General features: G+C 37.1%; 1 protein-coding gene across 1 annotated transcript; it reads right to left on the reverse strand.

Moving 5' to 3' along the window:
- Positions 1-3,115: 3,115 nt before the first annotated feature.
- Positions 3,116-13,667, reverse strand: si:dkeyp-118h3.6. Its single transcript, NM_001143933.1, has 4 exons — positions 13,487-13,667; positions 11,344-11,501; positions 7,254-7,599; positions 3,116-3,864 (listed from the first exon to the last, which is right to left on the reverse strand). Exons 1-4 carry the CDS (start codon positions 13,607-13,609, stop codon positions 3,808-3,810), a joined length of 684 nt encoding a protein of 227 aa, NP_001137405.1. The 5' UTR covers positions 13,610-13,667; the 3' UTR covers positions 3,116-3,807.
- Between the last annotated feature and the right edge of the window lie 865 nt (positions 13,668-14,532).

Raw genomic sequence — 14,532 nt, forward strand, 5'->3', positions numbered from 1 at the left:
TCATATTATATTGTTCTGTATATTATACCAATTGCAGTTTAATCATTGTGGTACATTTCTCTCTTGTTTCTAGAAAATACCACACACACGCATGTGCCTTTATGACTGCAAATAAATGCTGTAAAAACATCAGCTAACTACAAAGCCTGACTTGTGCGTTCTTACCGACGCCCCCTGGTGATCACATCATAAATAGTAAAGCCAGTGCCATTTAACAAACTCACCAACATATGGTTAACAGGTTGGGGTCAAGGGTTAAACTAGGAGGGATCTTGTGTAACATATGGAGAACAAAGGAAAACAACGGATGTAAAAGGGTATTTAAGTAAAGCCAGAACATGAGTGAGACAGAATTTTTCAGACAGAGATGCTACTTGGGGTCTCCTGAAAATTCTCCTTTGTTGTCGACAATAAAGTATATTCTTCTGATATTCATAACCTCCAGACTGAGTTTGATTCAGTAAGAGAAAAACCAAGAAAACCACTACAGGATCTATACACCAACACAATGGATTTGCAATGAATAATACATGTGTTAATTGCAGATTACCAGCTTTAACGTGAACATATTTACATCCAAATCAGATGAACGGTGTAGGAAGTACAACAGTTTGCATATGTGCCTCCCACTTGTTGAGGGACCAAAAGTAATGGGGATAGAATAATACTCATAAATGAAACGTTCACTTTTTAATACTTTTAAATCCTTTGCAGTCATTTACAGCCTAAAGTCTGAAATGCATAGACATCCCCAGATGCTGGGTTTCATTCCTGGTGATGCTCTGCCAGGCCTCTGCAACTGTCTTCAGTTTCTGCTTGTTCCTGGGCTATTTTCCCTTCAGTTTTGTCTTCAGCAAGTGAAATGCAAGCTCAATCGGATTCAGGTTGTGAGACTGACAAGGAGATTGTGTAGCATTCCACTTCTTTCCTTTCAAAAACTCTTTGGTTGCTTTTGCAGTATGCTTTGGGTAGTTGTCCATCTGCTCTGTGAAAGGGCTGTCCAAAAGGTTCTGAAGCATTTGGCTAAAAATGAGCAGAAAACATTGCCTGAAACACTTCAGAATTCATCCTGCTGCTTTTGACAGCAGTCCCTATATCAATAAATACGAGAACCTGTTTCTTTGACAGCCATACATGCCCCTGACATGACACTACCACCACCAAGCTTCACTGCTTAGGATGAAGCAGTTCCTTTCCTTCTCCAATCTCTTTTCTTCTAATCATTCTGGTAAAAGTTGATCTTGGCCTCATCTCTCCATGGGATGTTGTTCCAGCACTGTGAAGGCTTCTTGAAAACAGTAATCTGGCCTTCCTGTTTTTGAGGCTCACTTGTTTATAAACTCTCCTTTGATTCAGTTGAACCCAAACTTGATCATCAGTCCCGAATCTGCAGCACATGGGGAAATTTCCACTTCAAGACGTTCGATGGTCATTTCTTTCAGCTGCCAGACACGTGCAACTACGTTCTGGCGGTGATGTGTGATGCCGCCATTTCTGATTTTAACATCCAGATGCAAAGAGACACTGTCATTTGGCTCAGTCATAGTAAAGCTGGACGGGACAGTCATCAAAATCACAAACAGCGGCATCATAATGGACGATCAAGTGTGAGTTAATATATATATATATACCTCAACAATTCTGATATACCAGGGGTGCCCAAACTTTTTGTTATGAAAGGCCAAAACACCAAACTTGATTGATGGCTGTGGGCCAAAGCTAAACATACCAAACTGTATTACAAATAATAACACAAGGTTTCCATGAGTAATTTCCTTATTTTTCCCTAATATGTTACATCTTGTGGTGAATCCTCTGTATTCACGCTGGTGTATTCTTCTCTTGATTGTTGACTTTGACACACGTGCACCTACCTTCTGGAGAGTGTTCTTGATCTGGCCAACTGCTGTGAAGGGTGTTTTCGCTACATTCATCTCATATTTAAAGGGGCTGTTGCAGCATATCAGCTACATTCCTGCATAAAACATGCTTTCTAGCGTGAAAATGTTGCACACTTCTTATCAAAGTAATTTAATAATGGAAGATCAAGTTGCATCTCGCTTCTCGCTTTTTTAAAGATAAATATACAGTTGAAGTCAGAATTATTAGGCCCCGTGAATTATTAGCACCCTTGTTTATTTTTTTCCCAATTTCTGTTTAATAGAGGGAAGATTGTTTCAGCACATTTCTAAGCATAATAGTTTTAATAACTCGTTTCTAATAATTGATTTATTTTATCTTTGCCATGATGACAGTAAATAATATTTTGCTTGATATTTTTCAGGACACTTCTATACAGCTTAAAGTGACATTTAAAGGCTTAACTAGGTTAATAAGGTGAACTAGGCAGGTTAGGGTAATTAGGCAAGTTATTGTATAATGATGGTTTGTTCTGTACACAATCGATAAAAAAATAGCTTAAAGAGGCTAATAATTTAGTCCCAAAAATGATTTTTAAAATATTAAAAACTGCTTTTATTCTTGCCGAAATAAAACAAATAAGACTTTTTCCATAAGAAAAAATATTATCAGACATACTGTGAAAATTTTCTTGCTCTGTTAAACATCATTTGGGAAATATTTAAAAAAGAAAAAAAATTAAAAGGGGGCTAATAATTCTGACTTCAACTGTATATATATATATATATATATATATATATATATATATATATATATATATATATATATATATATATATATATATATATATATATATATATAAACATTAATGCACATCAGTAACTCGCCAGTAACTTTTTTTAATGCATTGTAAATAATTTAAAATCCGGCGACCGCAATAATCAAACCCTTGGGAACAACTGTGGTCGGAACCAAAGTTCACAGTGACTGTGTTCTCTCCGGATTCTTCTCAAGCGGTTGACTTCTTCATTCCGATTGCTTGCCGCCGAACTGCGTCATAGCTCATTACCATAAAGTTGACTTGATTTCAACTCTCCCCGATGCTCACACCGGCGAAGACGCACCACGCTGCTCCTCGCCGCTTATCGCCACTGACTTTCATTGAAAATAAATCACTTCCAGCAACTTAAACACTCTCGGTGCATTCGGTGTGAACGTACGGTAAGCCGAATTAACGAATGAATGACACACCATGTTAAATGCTCTCAGCCTTTTATTTTTTAGTCACCGTGGAGCATTCCATGCAATAAGGTGCACTGAATAAAAACTAAATTCATGTCTCGAAAACACCCGAACTAATACACTGACAAGTGAAACAACCCTCATTTACCAATGCATAATGCAACACACACCAGAATTGCATTAAGGCCACATGGGGCTATAAACACAAAAATGTCAAGGGTTTTTACTTGATATTGGTCAAACCACTTAGATAGGCCATCTCAGATCTAAATCACAGAATGCCTTTTAAAGGAGTTCTTCAAAACACCACTCAATAAATGCAAATCCAGTTACTATGCCAGTAAAACACATCTCTGACAGACCAAAAAGCATGTCAGTATGTCATCTAATTCCTTTAACATGATTAACTAAGGAACAAAGTTCTCTAAATTAATTGCTAAAAAGTGAAAATTGTATAAGTCCAACATAAAACTGCTAGGAATGTCTTAGTTCTTTCAACACTACAAGCCCAAAGTAGAAGCGTCTCCTACAGTAAAATAAACTGGAGGATCACACGTCACTTTTCCTGAGGTTGGTAAGTAAAGGTGAAAGTGACAACTTGAGGTGTTTGAAAAGAACCTATCTTTCCAATTCACGTGCGTCTCTTGGCCAACAGGCGGACCCAGTCAGTGGTATTAAAACATCCATCCTAGAAGACACCGGACATTACGGCCATGTGATATGTTGAATCTTTTTCTTTGTTTCAGGTGACTTTATGTCCTTCTGCAACAAAATATAAAACAATATCAGGACACCAACGTCATCACATGTAGGGCTGCATGCATGGCCAATTAATTGTAAACAAAATCAGAATTTGTGACTTTTTAAAGTCTTTTTTTTTTTTTAAATCCTGTTAACATTTCAAAAACATACTGCAGGGTTTCCCAAAGTCAAATTTAAGCACTTTTCACGCACTTTCCAGGTGCACTTGTTTCATTTTTAAGGACTTTACAGTTGTGCAGATTTGCATACATCCACATATTCATCACATATCAGATGCTATTTGTTATAGTAGTCAATACTGCAGCATTTACATACATCTACATATTAATCACATTTCAGATGCTGTGTCATATAGTATCCAATACTACAATATAATAATCTAAGGAAAGGATTTTTGTGGAACGCTTGCCCTAACAAGATGAAAAATAAGCTTTTATTCATTTATTCATTTATTTAAACATCATATTTCATCCTAAATTTAAATTAGCGTTAATTTCATGCATTATATTTACTCATGAAGCAGTAATCTCCATGCTTTTTGTCTTCTCCCACTGTTTCAGCAAAGAACACAGATATTAAAAATACTGGCAGATACCAGAGTTTACAATTTATCAGAGTTTGTGTAAAAGGTTTATTTTATTTGATTGAAATATATACATATATACATATATATACATATATAAACATATATATATATATATATATATATATATATATATATATATATATATATATATATATATATATACACACCCCTGAAATATTTGACTCCCTGTTTATTTTTAGCTCAAATTTAAGTTTAATGAAGAGAGATTTTTTCAAAACTGTTCTAAACATGATAGTTTTAATAACTCATTTCTAATAACTGATTTATTTTATGTTCACCATGATGACAGTAAATTTTTTAAGACACTTCTATACAGCTTAAAGTGACATTTAAAAGCTTAACTGGGTTAATTAGGTTAACTAGGCAGGTTAGGGTAATTAGGCAAGTTATTGTATAACGATGGTTCGTTCTGTAGACTATCAGAAAAAAAATTTGCTTAAAGGGGCTAATAATTTTATCGTTAAAATGGTGTTACAAAAATAAGAACTGCTTCTATTCTAGCAAATAAAACTTTCTCTGGAAGAAAGAATATTATCAGACATACTGTGAAAATTTCCTTGCTCTGTTAAACACCATTTGGGAAATATTTATAAAAGAAAAATTCAAAAGGAGGAATAATAATTCTGACTTCAACTGTACATGTACACACACACACACACACACACACACACACACACACACACACACACACACACACACACACACACACACACACACACACACACACACAGTTGAAGGCAGAATTATTAGCCCCCCTTTGAATTTTGTTTTCTATTATAAATATTTCCCAAGTTATGTTTAACAAAGCAAGGAATTTTTCACAGTATGCCTGATAATATTTTTTCTTCTGGAGAAAGTTTTATTTGCTAGAAAATATTCTTATATTATTATTTTTCTGTTGTTTCTGATTTTAAAAATAAAAAAACAGTCAATACAATATATATATATATTGTATTGACTGGTTTTTTATTTTTAAAATCATAATAGTAATAATAATTTATATTTGCTTCAAAAGAATTCATTAATCCTCACAGATTGAAAGCTGACAAAATCTAATAGAACATGCTTCATAGTTGAAGTGCTTTCACAAAGAGAACATGTGGGAGAATTGTATTAGTATTATAGTATTATAGTTTATTATATTATTATAGTTTAGTATTATATTTTATTAAAATATGCATAAAAATAGGGCTTCTCAATTAACTATGGCAGTAGTAAATGTTGTATATAAAATAAGAACATGTAATAACATGATATTACTCCAATCTCACCTCAAAACTACAGTCGAGTGTGAAAAAAAATCATTTTATGAGACAGTCATGCATTAATTAGTCATGCTGGATCAAAGAAAGCAGTCAAGATTCATGCATCAGAGCGCTAGAGTTGTCACAATACTGGAATTCGGTACCAATCAATACTTAAATCATGTTCTTAAACAGCGCAGATTTGCCATTGTGTTCACATGCTCAAAGAAATGGCTTCGTTTGGCGTGAAGGGTCATCAGTTCACCGAACTCACCGCTGTTTGGGAGTGTAACCGCAGATACAGGGACACGGGAACATTTTAAAGGCAAGGCAAGGCAAGTTTATTTATATAGCACATTTCATACACAGTGGCAATTCAAAGTGCTTTACATAAACAGGAATAAAAAAGACAAGTTTAGGACATAAAATGCAGACAATAAAAATGATTAAAAACAGATAAAAACTATTTAAAATGTTTTAAAATAGGTTATAAAAGAATGAAAAATAAAATGAAAAAACATAATAGTGCAATCTGTCGGACGTAGCACAGTGCTCATACAGTAAAGGCACAGCTTAACAGATGTGTTTTCAGTCTTGATTTGAACATGCCTAATGTTGGTGCACATCTGATCATTTCTGGAAGCTGATTCCAGCAGCGAGGGGCATAGTGGCTGAAAGCAGATTCACCCTGCTTTGACTGAACTCTTGGAACTTCTAGTTTATATGATCCTACAGATCTGAGTGATCTGTTGGGTTTGTATTCAGTGAGCATATCTGTAATGTATTGAGGTCCTAGGCCATTTAGTGATTTATAGACCAGTAATAATACTTTAAAATCTATTTTGAATGTAACTGGGAGCCAGTGTAGAGACCTGAGGACAGGTGTGATGTGCTCTGATTTCCTGCTTCTGGTCAGAATCATGGCCGCAGCGTTCTGGATGAGCTGCAACTTGTCTTTTTGGGAAGGCCAGTGAGGAGGCCGTTACAGTAATCCACCCTGCTGCTGATAAAAGCATGAACAAGTTTCTCTAAGTCTTTACTGGAAACAAAGCATCTGATTCTTGCAATATTTTTGAGATGATAGTATGCTGATTTACTAACTGCTTTGACATGACTGTTAAAACTCAGATCTGACTCCAGAGTCACACCAATATTCTTGACCTTATTTTTTTTAAAGCCACGTCGATCAGCTGGTTTGTCGAGTGATCCGCTGATGAATCGCGGCTTTAAAACGCTCCAATGTCCCACAAAATACACAGTGTAAACGGCAAATGATCGCTGTTTAAGAACGTGCTCAACAGCACACAGATGATAGCGGGAAATAGACGTTTTTAAAATTTCAGTATCGATTGGTACTGAATTCCAGTATCGTGACAACCCCAGAGAGCCCCCTATGGTGTTTGGTATAGATTTACTATAATTCACACCATACCTCCTTGAGAAGATGTGCGCGTCAACCGAATTCAATGAATCGCCAAGCCCTTCATTAAAAACAGTTGGATGGAAACATGGCTATTGGTACTAAATTTCATACTCACAGCAGTGTCTGGTTCTCCTTTGCTGGGGGACGTGCGCTTTAGCTTAGACGTGGCATTGTTTGAATGCACGGAGGAGTTGGAGTGGTTAGAGGGGCTCTTGGGAATGGCACCTGACGATGAAACTGGGGTCCTGTTAGAGAAGTTTGAGGAAGAGCAGTTTGTGGATGCCCCAGAGAGCTTGCGTATGGGGTTTGTGAGACTGACACTGGAAACCGGGGGCTTAAGTCTGTCTGTGGTGACAGGTGCCGATGAAGAGTCCGGTTTCTTCAGCTTAACACAGCCAGTGCTAGTAGAGCTGCCGTCAAACACTATCAACGGCCTCTTCCTGCCACTATCAGTGCTGGAACTGAAATAAAAAACAGAGTCATTGTGTAAGAGAAAACATTTTGTACACTAGTATATAATGTGAACGGACTAGAGTTTGCTGATTTGAGAGCACTCCCAAACTAAAATGTTTTCATTCTGTATATTAAAAAGCCATGTAACCCCCCACCCCCCTGTTTCAGTAGGGTGTTTTCACACCTCTAGTTTGGAAAAAGTCAGGAAAGTGGGCGTGTACGGCTTTGTTTAGGGGAAGTGTCGGAGGAGGAAAAGTGCTTAAAAATGCATATTAATAGCTATCATGCATATTAATGAGGTTGCACCGCATACATAATGGAGCGCGCTGATTGGTTTGAGCCAAGTCTTTCTCATTAATAAATGCAGCACACTCAGAGACGTCATGAAGTACTCCCAGGTACACACAAGGATTTAACGCCCCATTCACACGGAGCGTCAGCTTCAACGCTTCCCATTCACTTTGAATATGTGATGTCAGGCGTTGCCGACCTGCATTGTGGATCCGCCGGCGCCCCTTCAGAGGCGTTCCTCGCTGCAAAAGTTGGGACTTGCTCAACTTTAAGAGCCGACGGAAGTGTCCACCAATCAGATCGCTGTATGCAAATTCACCAGCTCAGAAAGAGGCCTATTGCTGACTAATTTCATTGGCTGGAGCTGCTATGATGATCGCATCAGCCCAAACTTCAGACACGCCCTTTGTCAAAGGTTGACGTTGAACCCTGTGTTAATGGGGTGTAATCGGTGTGACGCAACTTAAAAAAAATTTTAAACCGGAAGAATGAATTTGCTTGAAATAACGCAAAAACAATTTTTCACTTTTTTTGTGTAATATAGGTGTCCTAATAGTGTTTTTAGCAGCGTGGGACACATATATGACTGCCAACAGCTCAAAAAATGTGTTTTGGTGTTTCCTGATCCTTTAAGAGTATTCAGTTCACAGAGTTCAGCTAAGTAGCTGTCAGTAGAAATCAGTTTTATAGCTAAACAAATTAAAACAATATTAAACAACAAACAAATTCATACTTAGTGGCAAGCACTTTTAAATCTAAATATGACAATGAAATTTCAGAGATGTAGCGAAAGGAGTTAAGTTAGAAACAGGGCTGTGTGATTAATCAAAACCGAATTGCAATCGCAATTTGAAACGTTGCGATTAGCTAATCGCAAAAGGCTGCAATATGATATATGTATTATTTGATTTCCCCTGCCCAGAGCAAACACGTGCATGGCTTCTGTTTGTGACAGTCTTACTGGCCAATTGAGCGAGCACACTTTCGTTCTGCATAGTTCACAACCAAACTATGCGGAACGCCCACAGTAAAAAAAAAACACCACACAATCAGGAAGAGCGGACAAGTGGGATGATGGCGTCTGCTGCTTAAAAAGCATTACTAGATGAATTAATATAAAGAACACAGGACACAGGACATCAGTAATATGGGAATATTTTGTTTTCAAAGTCATACAAAATTAAAGTTTAATGTTTTGATAACTTCATGTGCATTTCGAGTGCATTCACGGCTTGCGATGCAGGTATGTCGTCTAGAGTGACTGCCTGTAATGTAATGTACCATAAAAATAAATCATTTACATAAAATATATAATGTCATTTCATTTTTATAGGACAGTATATATAGATGCATTAGATGCAGAATGTTGAATCAGCTTACTATTTTAAATGCTTCTTATTGGATATTACGTCATTCGATGCGACTATACGGATGACTTCACAGAGAGCTTACGACCTGCTAACTACTGTTTGCTTTAAGATCATATTAACAAATTTAGCTACAAACTAGCTAGTAGTTACAAAGCCCCTAGTGTGAACTTTACCTTCCAGTTTAAGAAAGAACCTACAAACAGCTGGTGCAACCCTACCCAGGAGATAAATAATGCCATAACGCAACACCTCGCTAAAGACACGGTGCCTTTTAATGCAGTGACCAAAAAGGGATTAAAAAACTAATCTAAATACAGGATAGGAGATTTATACTTCTGTCTCGCACCTATATTTTTTATACTTATTTTAGAGTACCCCAGCTGTGCGTTTAACATTGTGATATTTTGTGCAGCATATAAGCTACAGAAAGACTCTTATCAGCCATATTAGTTTGCTGAGTGTTCTGCATTTTTATAATAATTGTTTTTATATTTTATATTTATTATTTGGACTCTGACAGGGCTCCCCTGTCACCAATTCTGTTCACAATTTTTATGGACAGAATTTCAAGGCGCAGCCTTGAGCTGGAGGGGGTTTGGTTGTGGGCCCACAAGATTTCATCTGTTATTCGCAGACGATGTTGTTCTGTTGGCATCATCAAATATGGACCTTTAGCATGCACTGGGGCAGTTTGCTGCTGAGTGTGACGCAGCTGGGATGAGAATCAGCACCTCCAAGTCCGAGGCCATGGTGCTCCACTGGAAAAAAGATAGTTTGCCATCTTCCGGTGGGAGGAAACTGCTTACCCCAGGTGAAGGAGTTCCAAGTATCTCGGGGTTTTGTTCACAAGTGAGGGAAGGACGGAACGTGAGATAGACAGGCAGACTGGTGCAGCGGCAGCAGTAATGTGGTCGATGTACCGGTCTGTTGTGGTAAAGAAGGAGCTGAGTCAAAAAGCAAAGCTTTCGATTTATCGGTTAATCTATATTCTTACTCTCACCTATGGCCATGAGCTTTGAGTCATGACTGAAAGGACAAGATCTCGGATACAAGCGGCTGAAATGAGTTTCCTTCAAAGGTGGCAGGGCGCACTCTTATGGATAGGGTGAGGAGCTGACACCTGGGAGGAGCGCAGAGTAGAGCTGTTGCTCTGTTTCGGATGCCTCCTGAATGCCTACCTAGGGGGTGTTCCAGGAATATCACACCGGGAGGAGGCTGAGAAATCCCAGGACACGCTGGAGGAACTATGTCTCTCGGCTGGCCTAGGTAAGCCTCAGGATCCCCCAGAGGAGCTGGAAGATGTGACTGGGGAGAGGGAAGTCTGGGGTTCTCTCCTAAGACTGCTGCTCCCGCGACCCGGCCCCGAAGAAGCATCAGAAAATGATTGAATGAATAAATGAATTATATTTTGTTTGTAAAATAAGCTACACCATTTCCCTAATTTGAGTTTGACTTGTTTACAGAAAGGTAAGGTCATTTTATTTACATATTTTTTATGCAGTGTATGCCCTTAAGCTTACCCAATTCACCTATAGTGCATGTCTTTGGACTTGTGGGGGGAAACCGGAACACCCGGAGGAAACCCACACATACACAGGGAGAACATGCATTGCCTAGTCCACACAATACATGCCAACCGACTCAGCCGAGGCTCGAACAAGCAATCTTTTTGCTGTGAGGCGAATGTGCTACCCACTGTGCCACTGTGCAGCTTGAATTTGAATAAATGTTTAAGTAAATTAATATCTTTCAGTTTCTTTTTTTAAATAAAAAAAATTTATTTTAGAAGCAAGAAGATACTATAAGGAATATTGAGCTGAAGCTTGACTGCAAAATTGAATCCCAAATCAAAATATGTAAAAAAAAAAAATAATAATAAATAAAAAATAAATTAGATATTTTTCCCAAATCACACAGGCCTACTTTAAACGTTTTGAAAAGATCTGACACTTTAACCAAATATATTGAAATAACGACAGTTGCTTGGAAAAACACTGTTTAAGGACAAATTCGCAGCTCCAAAAGCATTTATTATTATAATGGATAAACTAGAAGCGATGAGTGAACAGTGTGTGTGTTCGAGAGCTGTACCTGTGTGTGCTGCTGGAGCTTAGGCGTGGTCTGCTCTTCTCCATCCTCTTCCCCCAGCGGCTGCGTGGCAGTTCTCTCTGCGGGAGAGGAATCACATGCTGCAGGTACAGGCCTGTGAGCCGGTCCCGGTCCTCAGGATCAGACACTGCTATATTCCTCTAAAACACACAGTGGTGGATGAATCAGGCAAAACAAAATATTAAAAAATATTACTCTGTTAACAATATAAGTCCTCCTTTTCAATTTTTCTTGAATCCAAGCACAGAACAACTTGATGTTTAAATGTAATCAAGTATTATATTTAGCCTACTTATTAATAAAAATTAATGATGTGTTCTTGATTTTAAGGACACATCGATGCAGACTTGAGCGAAAACAAAACTCGCTTGACAAGTCCCAGAAGTCATTGCAGCTGTATAAAGGAGGTGGGAAGCACAGTGTTTTATATAGATTTATTATTAAAGTTCAGAGAAAACTTACTCATTTATCTCAGGAGTTTCCCTTAAGGAGATGGTGAAAGTAAACATTACCAGGCATAAACACATTCAGTTTATATGCTGACATTCATATTAAAATTAGTTTTATTTGTATTGTGCAATGTATATTTATAAGGTCTTTATGCCAAGTATAAATAGATTGAAAAGGGGAAAACAATAAATTGTTGTATGAATGCTGTAATGTTTAAAGAAATTTCCATTATAAATGCATGGTCACGTGACCATCAGGAAGAACGCAGCATCTTATTTCTTACAGGACGCGTTCTGTGTTCAAACCGTCTCCTGAGTTCGTTCCTCTGATATAACTTGGCAAGACCGGTCTTCACAAGAACGCGAGTCCGTTCTATGCGTTCTTGGAATTGAAAAACAGCCATCCGCTTGTTAAGTGTGACGTAGCGCGAAGCAGCTTCCGGGTCCAAGCGCTCTATTCAACTGAATGGGGAGACTCATAAAATTCTACTAACAAACGTTTACAAATCGATTTGATACTTTCGAAAATCACGATCGCAATATATATGTCAATGCCTAATATCCGATGGCCAGAAAGTCTTTCATTTTTTATAAATTGTTAAATTTTTGGTATTTGTTATGCAGCAAGCCCAGAGATTGTTGTGTACACTATGATTTTATATAAAATTAACTTTAATGTGTGATAGGAATAAAACGTGATTATAAACGAATGATTTCTCCACTCAAATGAATGGCGGCTTGGACCCGGAAACAGTATTACATACGTCATCACTTAACAAGTGGATTCACCCAGAGAATGATCACACAAACATGCTTATCTGGCTTTCAATGACGGAGGAGTGGTCATTTGAGTGCGCTGAATAGCGAAGTGTACGAAACATGGTTAGTCAATGTTACCAAGTTAATTGACAAAATTCAGTTAGTTCACAAAAAAAAAACAATAATAATAAAAGCGCTTTATTAGGTTACTTTATCTAAGAGCAAGAGATAATAATTTCCTTTTCAAAACCTTTTATTCAGTTAATGTTACACTTGTAAAATGTAACGTTAGTGAAGTGAAAAGTACAATATTTTGTTTAGAAATTAAATAAAAATATGCTAATAATAAGTGCAGACAGTAAAAATACATAAATGCAGTAACGTTAGTAAAGTAAAAATAATACTAATAATAAATACTAGTCAACAATTGAGATAAAGATGGTTTATATTCGCAGTGACAATTTGTAAAACGCTCCCTATACTGTTTACCATGGTACTCTAAATATTTGACTGCAATCACATGGAAGTATGACTTTAAAACAACATTAGCACTATTTAATGTCTGTGGACAATGTTGTAACGCTACTTTGATAGTCATTGGCTGCTAAACAATTTCACCATTTACGCTAGATCTTACAAACAATAACTTACTTTTATGTAATTAAGGAAAAAGTCCGAATGTGTGAATATAACACCACCTTTACCTCTGTTGTGTTCACAATTCACAATTGTGGACCGATTGATGCACGAATTAAATTACTCATAATTAAAACAATCTAATAAAACTGTACAGAACTGTCTACGTTAACTGTCCAAAGTGATCAAACGTAAATATAATAATTATTATCATATAATGACATGATGTTGTACTTGTAGTTGTAATAACGCAACCAGTTTCGCGTGGCTTCTGATCCCACCTCTTGTAACATGAGCTGAATGAACTCTTGAGAAAGAAGCTCTGGATGAAGCAGAAGGTCGACTTTGGAAACATCTCCATTTGATGTGGGGTTTTTCGTTCTGTCTGTCCTGTGCGACGCCATGTTTCTCAGTCCATTTCCGGATGGCGCCGGAAGATGAGCTCTTGTTTTGCGTTCATGTGAGAGGCTTTCAGCAGAGTTTGACCATTACTGGCACCTACAGTAAAACTTGTGTTACCACAGACAAACAGTTTACATTAGGGCCGAAGATAAGTTCATCTTCCTCTTTTAAATTGGAATGTGTCCTGTTTATTTTTTTCACTAAAATGTCATTCAGAGTAACAAGTACAGCTTACCATAAATCAATGGTAGGTTATTTTTAGACAATAATTAATCTCATTCAAACTAGCTTTAAAAAAATGACTATTCTTGTCTGGCTGCATTTTACTAATTTACATTAGCATTTAGCTACTAGAGAAGACTCTATAGGCGAATTACCGTTTTGTAAATATTCAGGAGAATAACAGTGCAGAAAAAACAAACAAACAAACAGGGCTAGCATTTATAGCAAGGAAATGACATCCAATGAGGTACAGAGTTTGTTGTTGTATTAAACGTAAGTTATATTGAATCTATCTATCTATCTATCTATCTATCTATCTATCTATCTATCTATCTATCTATCTATCTATCTATCTATCTATCTATCTATCTATCTATCTATCTATCTATCTATATCTATATATATATATATCATTTACATAATGCTTTCAGCGTATACAGCTTGTCACCCAGTTATAAGCAAAGTTATTTGGCAAAATTAATGTTAAAGTGAGCGGCGTTCATCTGACAGGTCCATCGATAGCACTTCCAATGGATATTGGAAAAGACGGAATGGCTAAGCATCCCCCCAAAATAGCTATAGGTCTATCTGAAACTCTGAGTGATTTTACAAGAGAGAAGTTAAAGGTCTGAAAGTCTTTGGATGCCTACAATTTTGGTCTGTGTGTTCATGTGCAAGAAATAATGTTCCATGATGACCAGAT

The sequence above is a fragment of the Danio rerio genome, chromosome 9 (assembly GCF_049306965.1).
Source record: "Danio rerio strain Tuebingen ecotype United States chromosome 9, GRCz12tu, whole genome shotgun sequence".
Lineage (NCBI taxonomy): Eukaryota > Metazoa > Chordata > Actinopteri > Cypriniformes > Danionidae > Danio > Danio rerio.

Excerpts from the sequence above, each read along its gene's own strand:
- si:dkeyp-118h3.6 (NM_001143933.1), bottom strand. The coding sequence starts at position 13,609 with ATGGCGTCGCACAGGACAGACAGAACGAAAAACCCCACATCAAATGGA. Across the intron at positions 11,502-13,486 it reads TTCAGCTCATGTTACAAGAG|AGGAATATAGCAGTGTCTGA; the intron begins GTGGGATCAGAA and ends TGTGTGTTTTAG. Across the intron at positions 3,865-7,253 it reads AAGGAGAACCAGACACTGCT|AAGGACATAAAGTCACCTGA; the intron begins GTGAGTATGAAA and ends ATTTTGTTGCAG.